The 11,379-nt window shown below is 30.6% G+C and overlaps 1 protein-coding gene across 1 annotated transcript; it reads right to left on the bottom strand.

The window, feature by feature from the left end:
- Positions 1–7,740: 7,740 nt before the first annotated feature.
- LOC113397194 (esterase E4-like) lies at positions 7,741–10,225 on the bottom strand. Its single transcript, XM_026635429.2, has 3 exons — positions 9,969–10,225; positions 8,500–9,845; positions 7,741–7,982 (listed from the first exon to the last, which is right to left on the bottom strand). The coding sequence occupies exons 1-3, from the start codon at positions 10,170–10,172 to the stop codon at positions 7,757–7,759; spliced, it is 1,776 nt and encodes a 591-aa protein (XP_026491214.2). The 5' UTR covers positions 10,173–10,225; the 3' UTR covers positions 7,741–7,756.
- Between the last annotated feature and the right edge of the window lie 1,154 nt (positions 10,226–11,379).

Raw genomic sequence — 11,379 nt, 5'->3', positions numbered from 1 at the left:
TTGGTTAATGTAATTGAAATCAGTCAGGACAATATACTTACATCGATTTACTAAATGTATTATTATGAAGTTATCGGTATTATTTAATAATAATTATTACTCCTTTAGCATAGATCCTACTCTCACATAGTCGTCTGGCGTACTGTTAAATATAATAGATACCAATAATAATCAAAGACAATAAAATTAAGATACATAATATTTTACGTAGTGGTAGAATATGCGATGAATGGGTGGTATCAACTCAGGCGGGCTTCCTCAAAACTCAACCGGCTAGCACCATGTAATAATGATAAATTAAACAAATTTGCAATTTGTGCAAAAAGTGTATGATATAAGCAAATTAGCCGAAATATGTATGATTTAATATCTTTGTATAAGTAAGTTGTAAAATATATCCACGAGATTATGGTTGATGGGAGTACTAAGAGCGCACAAACTCTTAAAAAACTCCATACAATATGTATAAAGTTTAGACTTAAAGCAACGAAAAGAATATTTTGATGATAATTTGTATGATAATGACATCTTAGCCTATTTTTGTAATTGTGAATTCAATCCAAATTAATAAATAGTACGATATACAGTACGACATACAGATACAACGCCACTGGTTCGATAATTATATTGCCTTTTTAATATATGTATATCTAATATTTTCGTATGGATATCAACTGTCATTTGCATACCAGTGGGTCAGCGGTTGAGCTTAAACGCTACTGCAGTGAAAAGCCCAGGCTATTTATATTATGATTATATTGAAGGGTTGTTTATTGTTTTGAGGCAACCTTTTTCTAACTTAAATTTTATTACAAACTTTTATTTTTCCTTGTCCTTCTTATATTATAATAATAATTTAAAAAATATTTATATTTAGTTATACATATAATTTGCACATGAGAACCAGTAGTGCTTGTTCACTTAAATACACAATCTACAGCTATGTTTATATCTGACCTACCTCGACACCCTTCTATTGTAATATGTTTATTAGACTCAAACTATTTTCTTAACATAACGTATGTTTACGGACGTACCTTATAGCTTATATATTACGTGATAACTAGCGTAATTGAAGTAGGAAAAAATAAGTTTATGCGATTTTAGACTTTACTGTTACGGAACTGGCTTGTTCTTAGTTTAATAGTGGTTAAAATTGGTCTTACCTAATAGACAAGTCAGCTGGCAGTTAAAGTGATGTTTCTATTTATAAATTGGTATAAAAATTGTAAACTCTATAGTTTAAATACTATTTTAGTGTATCGAATGAAGATATACCTTTTTATCCATTAATTACATAATTATGAATCAAATAATTGCTCTGGCATCAGCAAGGCTGAGCTCATTATTTGTTTTGTTTGAATGAAAAGTATTTTTACAAATTAATTTCAGTCTACTGTTGTACATATTAAAATTAAATAAAAAACAATAAAACATAATAAATTCGTGTAAATATCCATGAACGAACGAACAGCTTCTTTTCAATTCATTTAATTCATTTAACTAAGTTTTATTAATAGCTTGACAAGCTATTAATATACAAGTTATTAATACATCAAAAACGTCCAGGCACTTAGGTTAATAAAGTAAAAAAAATAAAGTTAATAAAAGAACATACATTTATATAATACACAATCTTGTAAAGTGTAATTTGTAGGGATCTTATAAAATATTTAAATTTTATAACCATAATGTAAATTTCTTGTAATTACAGATGTATTTGTTCATGACAGCTCGCCTCCTGAAGTGAATAGATTTATAACTTAATAAATTTATCAAATCTTTTATCTTAAATTTATCACTAAAAGTGATGATTAAAATTTTTACAAAAAAAAAAATCGTTAGTAATTTTAGGTATTTCGTACTCTTTCCTGAAAGGCTGGCAACGCACCTGCAAGCCTTCCGGTGTTGCAGATATCCATGGGCGGTGGTAGTCACTTTCCATCAGGTGAGCCTCCTGCTCGTTTGCCACCTCTACTATAAAAAAAAAATATATATTAATAATTACACTATAATCCTTAAGGATATAATACGGAATTACTATTTTGAATCTATTAAAACTCCACAATCCCTTAAACCTAAAGTAAAACCACTATTTTGATATTCTGCCAATAATTTATTATTCATATTAAATTTATTTTAAATTACTCATCAGTAAACAAAAGGAAAATTGAATTCGTTATCATATCATCAAAATTCATTTTTTACTTACGCAATACTTAGTTACTTACAATATTAAATAAAAGGGATCTTAGTTAGACTCTTGCAGAACATAGGATATTATTGATAGTTATTTATTTTGAAAACATGATGTAATTAATTTGGTACGATAGAAAAAAATCGCAAAGTTACATCTATAAAAATCTTTTAACAAATAATAAATATACTTATATACATTCAATAATTCTGGTTTTTTGTCAGATTATTCTACAAGCAATATACTACATTACCTCTGCGTCATTTTTTTAGTAAGATCAATAGATTTTTTTAAATCAGATATTCTTATTTTCGAACAAAATGTGTGTGCGTAAACGCCGTGTACAGACATTGCCGGCCGAGGCCTGATGCTATACAGACGTGTCGATCTTAAAACAATACGGTACTCATTATTTAAAAAAAATAGTTTGAATTAATAAAGGCGACAAACAAAGTTAGTATTATATAATCTGGCATTAAATTATCAAGAAACTGGCACGACCAGTTTTACCTCAATGACCTCGCGTCGTGACAAGTCACGCGAGATTCTTAAGCACAAGAAAAAACAAACGACTAAAAGTCTAATTTTGTATAAGAAATTGTGAGGATGAGGATTATATTCTTTGTAAGATAATAATTCTAAGATTTAAAAATTTTAAAAATACAGTCATTATTATATTTTATTATTAACTAAATTTTCTTATAGACTTTGCCTGTCCACATTTATCAAATATTTCTGCGAGCTTAAATTTTTTGTTTCAAATTAATTTATTTGCAAAGTTGTAGTTACATTTTTGATGGAACAATAGTTTAAATTCTGCCACGACAACCATAAGATGGTATACAAATATCATATCTTTATAAATATATATATACTACAAAAAATATCAGACGTTTACTTTATATTTATTAATAATATTTCCAAATTTCAAACATTTACAATATTTTTTTTAGGAATTTAACAAATTATTGAACTATCTTATTCTAAATATTATTTTAAATTATAGTAACATACCTACATTAATCAACCAGTGTTTTAATTTTTGCTTATAATAATTTAAGTTTTTGTATTGTTTGATATTATTAAATGTAATTTTTATTTAATGTAATTGTTTTTGCCATTTGGGCCGTAGTTTGATGTTATACAGTCTATAAACGTTCCCACCAAATGAGCTCATAAGGTGGAGTTTCGTTAAATCCGATCTTAGCAGTTGTCTACCATATAAGGAATCTACCTGCCAAATTTCAGTATTTATTTATTATTTTACTAGAATTGGCTCCTAATTATATCTAAATAAATTAAGAACGTATCAAAGAGGAACAGAACGAAACTATATATAAATTTGAAACTAAAAGACTGAGTCTGAGTTCGAGAGAAAGAAAACAAAGGCATTATATACACAATATACATTGGCATGTATTGGGACTAAGGGCCAAAAGTTATTCACAAACAGTAATAGATAAGTACCCTTTATATCAGAAAAATAAACCAGGTAGGCCAAACAAGAGTCGTCACTTGTTCGTCTTTCCTGAATCAGCTGCATACGACTAGAACAACACAGAGGCGTGTGGAGTAATTTTTAAAGGCTTTCAACGCAAAAGCTGGCCCTAATATAACAAAAAACTAACATCATATAATGAGACATACTGAAACTACTTTTTCTTTTTTATATTTTGTTTTTATTTATTTATTTTTTTAATGATGTAAGGGTCACATTAATAAATAAAATGATGTATACGAAATACATTTTTACAGAAACGTATTCCATTATTCAATTTTTGTATGTTTTATTTTGAGTTAATTTAAGTTAAATTAGTTATTTTGTTAATGCAATATCTATATCAAATAAATTAGGTAATTTGGAATAAGACAAGAATATTTCGCTTTAGCTTTTTACACAGCGGCTGCGGCTCTTAATATTTTTAATATGTGAGCCAGCGTGTCAAAGCATGTCAACGAAAAAAGTGGCCCACTCTAGTGTAATTGTAGTGCTTGTCTTTATAAAAGTTAAGTTTCCGTTCTATTACAGCGTTAATTTTACATTTGAACTATTATTGATGGTCATGTCAAGGAGAATAAAGGAATGGCAATATTTTTTTGCTATATATAAAAAATTACCATAATTTAATGTTTTCAAACTATCGACTATAAATACTATATTTAGAAAATGTAAGATGACATTATTAGGCTTATAAGTTAAAAGTTCGCGTTGCCTACTAATTTGCTCGACAGGCTTCGTAATTATCTCATTATTGTAAGTTTACCTTCTGAGTACTTTCACATTATGTAATGTAGTGGAATGTTTATATGGTAGATGATTGACAAATAATTGAAAATTAAGATATGCATAATTCATATTAATATTATATTAATGACGAGGTCAAATTTTATTTCTAGAATTAAACAAAAAGACGTGCGTTTATAGTCGTAGTTTTTATTCAAAACATAAGTTTTTGTTGAATCTATAATTAATACCATAGATTATTCAAGATCTTGACCTCGACCATGATTATTATATAAAGTCAATTCAATGTCAAGTTGTTTATTTCTACGCCTTTCGTGTTTCGAATAGGCTTCTACTATTATAAGTACATCTAGAGTGCTTAATGAAAAGTTTGAATTTAGTTATAATACTTTCAGTTACAACCCTTATATTGATTGTGCTCAGCATAGCACTTGGTGCTATGGTGTGGTTACTTGATGGTAGGGCTTTGTGCTAGCTCATCTGGGTAGGTAACACCCACTCATCAGATATTCTACCACCATTTGTTCCCAAGGTTGGAAGAGCATTGGCGATGCAAGGGATGGTTAATATTTCATACAGCGCCATTGTCTGTGGGTGATCGTGACCACTTACAATCAGGTGGCCCATTTGCTCGTCCGCCAAACGATATCATAAAAAAAAGCACTGTCCGAATTCAATCACATAGACACATACTATGTTTATACATTTACATGCTAGGACATCATGCCACTCGTAAGCCATCAACGTTAACATTCGCACGTGACGTTGGTGAAATAATCTGAGCTCTGTCGTGATAAATAGAAGCCACAAAAAAGTCGTTAACATTAAATATCTAAATTAATAAATAAATGTGAAGACGATTTGACAATATAACTTATGACAGACGTACCGCGGTTCGGAGAATATAATCTATACTAATTCTTAGTCTAAACTAATATTATAAATGCGAAAGTAGCTCTGTATTTTTGTCCGTCTATCTATCGTCTATGTTACTTTTTCACGACTAAGCTACTGAAACAATGTTGATAAAATTAGGTACGAAGCAAACTTGAACTGAGGTTTGGAACTGGAGAGCTAATTTTTTAAATTGATGGTGATGAATGATGGTGACAACATATATAATAATATATAGAGACAGAGAAGTGTTAAATTAATTATTTAATTAATTATAATTAGGGTTGCTGGCTGTTAAAGATTGGAAATATTAAAAGTAGGGTGAAAAAGAGCTAGTGCGTAACGTCACTAGTCAGACGAAGATAGCGATTAAGATTAATTAAGCAACCCCTATTTGCGGCCAGATTCAATTAGGCAACCGTATATCATAATAAACAGAAAAAAATTAGCTTTAATTTGATATATAAATTATGAATGTACGTACGTTGTGAGTGTATAAACGTAACAAAATCATACCTGTGTAAACCTGGCTTAAGAGGTGCGGCCAGATGCGCAGCGGCATCCATGATTTTTTAAAGTCTTTATAGGTGTTGCCGTAAGGTGGACGACATTTTATTGAAAAAACAAGTCAATGAAATTTTTAACGGAATAAGAATTATTAATAATTTAATTAAAAATACTAGCGGCCACATTTTGATAGGCAACTTGGTAGAAATAAATTCTCCTAATCATAAATATGTGTAAAAATTTGGTTTTTTGCAAACACTCGATGGGTACACTGATCCTGCAGCCGGATCTCGTACTATTAGTGTGTACTGATAATTTCGCGAACGGACTTTTTTCAAATTAAAATAAACACTTATTTATATACACAAATAAAAACTGAATAAAAAGCTTGTAAAACTACATATTTTCTAAAGCTGGGGGCCTCATTCATCTTTACCACCCCGGGCCTCAGAAAGGCTTAGTCCTCCACTGAATCCAGCCTCCTGCGACGAAATATCAATACCAATATAAGTGGTTCATATAAGAACAATTAAAAACTTATCGTTTTTGAGAAAAGTACTCAAACTGCATAATTATCCATTTTATATAAAAACTCTAACATACCTTAGGTCTACAAATAATTGATTGTTATTATTTGTCTAACCTTCGTCTAACTTAAATAATATCAGTTTCTAGTATTGTTTAAAGCTATGCCATCTATGAGCCGATGTTAAAACTATCTGTAATACAAAGTCACACCGAGAGATGTCGCACGTAGTCACATTTTATCATTTTGCATGCACTTCGATAATCGTGTTTTTATGAAATAGATTTCATGTAATAATAATATTTATATATATAATTTAATATAAATTTAATATAAACATTTACAAAAATTTGAGTCAACAATCAGCAACATTCTTTTGCAAGTTTTGTCTTTCTTATATACCTACTCTATGTACGGATTTAAATTGAAGACAAATATTTTTATGTATATATGCAGTGTCGAAGTAAATAATGTGCAATAATATTTCATTAAATATAAAAAAAAAAGTTAAACGGTTCATTCAAAAATCTGTCGTAAAAAATTATTATTGTTCATGAAAGAAAACGCCTTTTATAGTAGATAGCTGGTGTAATCTTCGCACGAGCAATACTGGGCCAACCAGAAAACTAGGGACACTAGCGAAATAACTATTTCCGACACGTTCCTGTAACATGTATTTTTAGGAAGGCATAAAAATTCGCATAGCCTCGAATACTGAGAACGACTGAGGTTTTAACGTGAATTTTTACAATAAACTTAAATTCTAGGGGTTTTAAATTCTAGGAATCTTAGTAGGGTACATCCATATTATGTAGACCTGAACGGAATAATATTAAATGGCATTGGTAGGCGGATGAGCATATGGGCCACATGATGATAAGTGGTCATCACCATCCATACATAATGGCGCTGTAAGAAATATTAACCATTCCTTATATCGCCAATGTGCCACCAACCTTGGGAAACAAGATGTTATGTCCCTTGTGCCTGTAGTCAGCCAGTGTAACCACTAGTTACCACACAACTCACCCTTCAAACCAGAGCACAACGATACTGTACTGTTGTTTGACGGTAGAATATCTGATGAGTGGCTGGTAACTACCCAGACAGGCTTGCACAAAGCCTTTTGTCATTTTAGTGCACTCTGAATGAATGAATTATTATTCTTTTAAATGGTATAAAAGTGAATGGAAAATTTAACAATGAATATAAGTACATATGTTGTGTATTCCCACCAAACGTAACTCGGCCATTTACAGACACGAGTATCGTTTTATGTTAATATGTAGATTTTTTTTTCTACCGGTGACAGCACATCTCATTTGCCAGAATTAGATATTAGGGAATATAATAATTTAAAAATGGAATAATTTCAATAATTTATTAACTATAATTCGTCATGTTTCTTTGAATCCTGCACTACCCCATCGATTGCTAGTTCAGAATACTTTGCCAAGAAATTGTCCCAAAACTTTTCCCTTTCACCTAATGGATTCTCTTTCATTTTCAAGGTGTTCGTTATATGAGCATAGTTAGTTTCATTGCTCTCCTTATTTATTGGCAGCCATTTAAAATCCTTCAGAATGTCATCTTCTGCCAATGGAGTAGGATTTCTGTAAAGTAAGTTAATATTAATATTTCTATCGTTATTTTATCTAAAGACTTAGTTTTACTAGATAAAAAATACCACATTAATCATTAGTTGAATACGGTTTAGAGATTAGAGGTCTATGTATGAGTAAATGTAACGTTATTACATTGGATAAAAAAGCGTGAAGTCGAGGAACTGATGTTGTCATTTTATTTGAAATAAAAAAATAACTATTTAGTAATTCTACTAATTATTTCTTTCAATTCATTTAAAACCAGTGGAAGGTCTTGCGAAATGGCGATTCTAAAGTACTTGTATAAGTCAACTTTAACTTGTATTTAATTTAATTCCTTAAAAGCTTACATTAAGGCAAATATATGTTCAACTAGTATACGAATATTTTATCGTGTCCACTGGCCCTACGTCATATTTTACAGATCAATAATTAATTAGTTCACTAAAACGAAAAGAAAAATTATTTTCGATATCATATATTATTTGCAACAACTATTAAATATATAACGAACAGTGCAAAATACCTTGTTTTCGCGAAGTTAGCCCATAGTCGCACCATTTTTTTCAATACTTTTAATTCAGGTTGTTCACTCACTAGATTTATGAGGTCCTTGTAAGTTTGTTTGATTCGACTGCACAAATGTAAGTAACATAATTCGTCTGTCACCGTCGCTCCCCAATGTTTTAAACCAAATCTCGTATATTTCGCTATATATTCACTATTTTCATTCAACCGTCCCCTAAAGTCAAACATGTAGTAATATATTGGTGATTGTGTTTTCTCGGTAAGCTTTTTAGCTGCTAAATTGAGAGCATAATTTTGCAGCAAGTCGCCAACGTACACTGAGTATTCCAATACATTACTATAGTAAAAATAGCCCTCTTCGAAGTAAAAATTTAATATTTCTTTAATTGCTTCTTCATATACTTTGCTTTTTTTATTAAATTTATAGTTTGTTTTTATAGGAAATAAGAATAGAAATTCTTGCGCTAATTCTGCAACTAAATTGGGTTCATTTATAAAATGCGAAGCTAAGTATAGTCCTTCTCTAGAATTCATACCAATCATAACAGGGACATCGTTTATAATTTTACTATTATCTGGTAATGTAGTAAGGATTGCATCTGGGTTATCATTTTCTATAATAGGAGAGAACGTAAACATAGTATTTTGCAAGTCTTCGTCTGTGCGATGTATGACATCGCTTTCCTTATTGTACATAAGTTCAACATCAACATTTTGAAGTCCTTTAAGTAATGTTTCACTATCATTTGCTGTAATATTTAATACGTTACCGAGGTCAAAGGCACGTTCGCGATATTGGTCACTTAAAAACAAAGGTTCTAAAGCTGTTCCACTTTGCATTATAACACTACTAAAAAGTTTCTTGGCTTTTGGTGAGTGAAGTAGAATATCTGTGATTACTGCTCCACCTCTATTTCCCATTAATGTTACACTATTTGGATCACCGCCAAATTCATTGATGTTGTCCTGTATCCAATTTAAACCCATTATAAAATCTCTTAACCCCGCATTCCCCGGTATTACATCATCTCCTGTTGATAAGTAACCTAGTAATCCAAGCCGGTGGTTAATGGTAACAATAACAATATTTTCTTCTATAAAAAAATCTGGAGAGTAGGTCTCTGTACCGTTAAAACTTGCTCCGAAATTGTCGTTATAATCGAAGACTATAACAGGCGCTGATCCTTCTAAATTCGGTGTGAAAACGCTGATGTAAAGGCAGTCTTCAGAGCCGGACATCCCAATATGTTCACCTATTCGCATTTTCGAGCTGTATTGGATGCATGTTGGTTTGTTGGTATGGGCTTCATAAATATTCTCCCATCCATGATGAGAGACAGGAGGCTAAAACATATAAAGAACAACTAATACATCAAGTGTAAAATACTATTTTGGCTATTGAATATTAAGGCAAATTTCACTTTTGAATTAAATTAAATTATTGTGTTTTTAAATTGATTTTAATACCTTGAATCTCAATTCTCCTACAGGTGGCTCAGCATAAGGTATGCCCTTAAATGAATAAAATTTTTGTTCATTAATATATGTAAATTCTTTCTTTCCTGACAATTCACCTTGTTTCAATTTCACTTTAACTGTTTTAAAATCATCACAAACACATAAATTTACTACAATCGCAAAAATAAAACTGAATATTTTATTTTTCTTCATATTGATATACAAATTACTTAACCGAGGATGTCAATAAAGTGAAAATAATATTATATTTACAGTACAGTACAGTAGATTATAGTTGAGTATAAGATAAGTAAAACGGTATCCATTAAGTCTTTATCTATCGACGATGATAACGGTAACACCTAACTTGGCTTAATCTGCCTTAACTCAACGGTATTAATAATCATCATGAAATTTTAATGTTTAAATACTAGCTTTCGCCTGCGTCTGCAGCGAGGGGCGTCTCTTAGGTGTTATGTCAATCAATTAGTTAGTTATCTTTTTCAGCTAAATTTGTGTGATAATGTCCTGCTCGAACTTAATTTTGCTCAAAATATTCCGGTTAGTTACTGTTTATTTTGAGAAGGTATTCCAATTTACAATGTAAACAGACTATATGTAACTAAAAAGATTTTGATATTGGTTTCGAGGACCTATAGGAGTATTGCGAATACTTTCATAAGAAAAGTGACAAATATCACGAAACCCTTGCCAGAAACAGTAAACATTTGATGTAAAGGTAGAACGCATGAGTAATAAAAATGACGATATAATAATTAGGCAGCCCCTTCCGGCCATCGAAATACAGGTAGACCACTAAAAAGATGATTGAATCCAATGAAAAAATAAATATATAATATAAATATTAATAATAAAATACTTAATTTGTTATATAATTATTATTTATTAAGCTGACTGTATAACGTTAATTTAAATTTATAATGATGTGTCTGGAATTGTAAAATAGTATTATTACGGGCCTTCATTCTATTGTCTCAGAAACAGCATGATGGTTTAAAATGTCGTTAATGTAAGTCTTATTTTCGTATACTCGTATGGCTCGTCTCGCTTGGGACAATACTGGGGTCAATGTTTTCTACTGTCTCTTCTTTAAACGGTTTATATAATAAAAATAAAACTATCCTCAAAATGTTTTAATAAAACATCTCACCAATTATTACTTTTCTTTTACTCCGAAAAGACGAATATGAACGTTTTTGGCAAATAAGATTAGAAGAGTAGTTTAGAGTCCCACTTAGGTCTATATCATCTCTGATACCACCGTCGGGGCAAAGGGATGAAACAATAAATTTTGATCTGATTATGTAGGTGACGTATACTCGACCTTTCCTGGTTGTTCCGATAGTATTGGCTTTCAAAATGATCGCGTTGCGTCAGTTCTAATTTATTGCTACTTGGA

The sequence above is a fragment of the Vanessa tameamea genome, chromosome 18 (genome assembly GCF_037043105.1).
Source record: "Vanessa tameamea isolate UH-Manoa-2023 chromosome 18, ilVanTame1 primary haplotype, whole genome shotgun sequence".
Taxonomy (NCBI): Eukaryota; Metazoa; Arthropoda; class Insecta; order Lepidoptera; family Nymphalidae; genus Vanessa; species Vanessa tameamea.
This window is presented reverse-complemented; position numbering and strand designations above follow the sequence as displayed.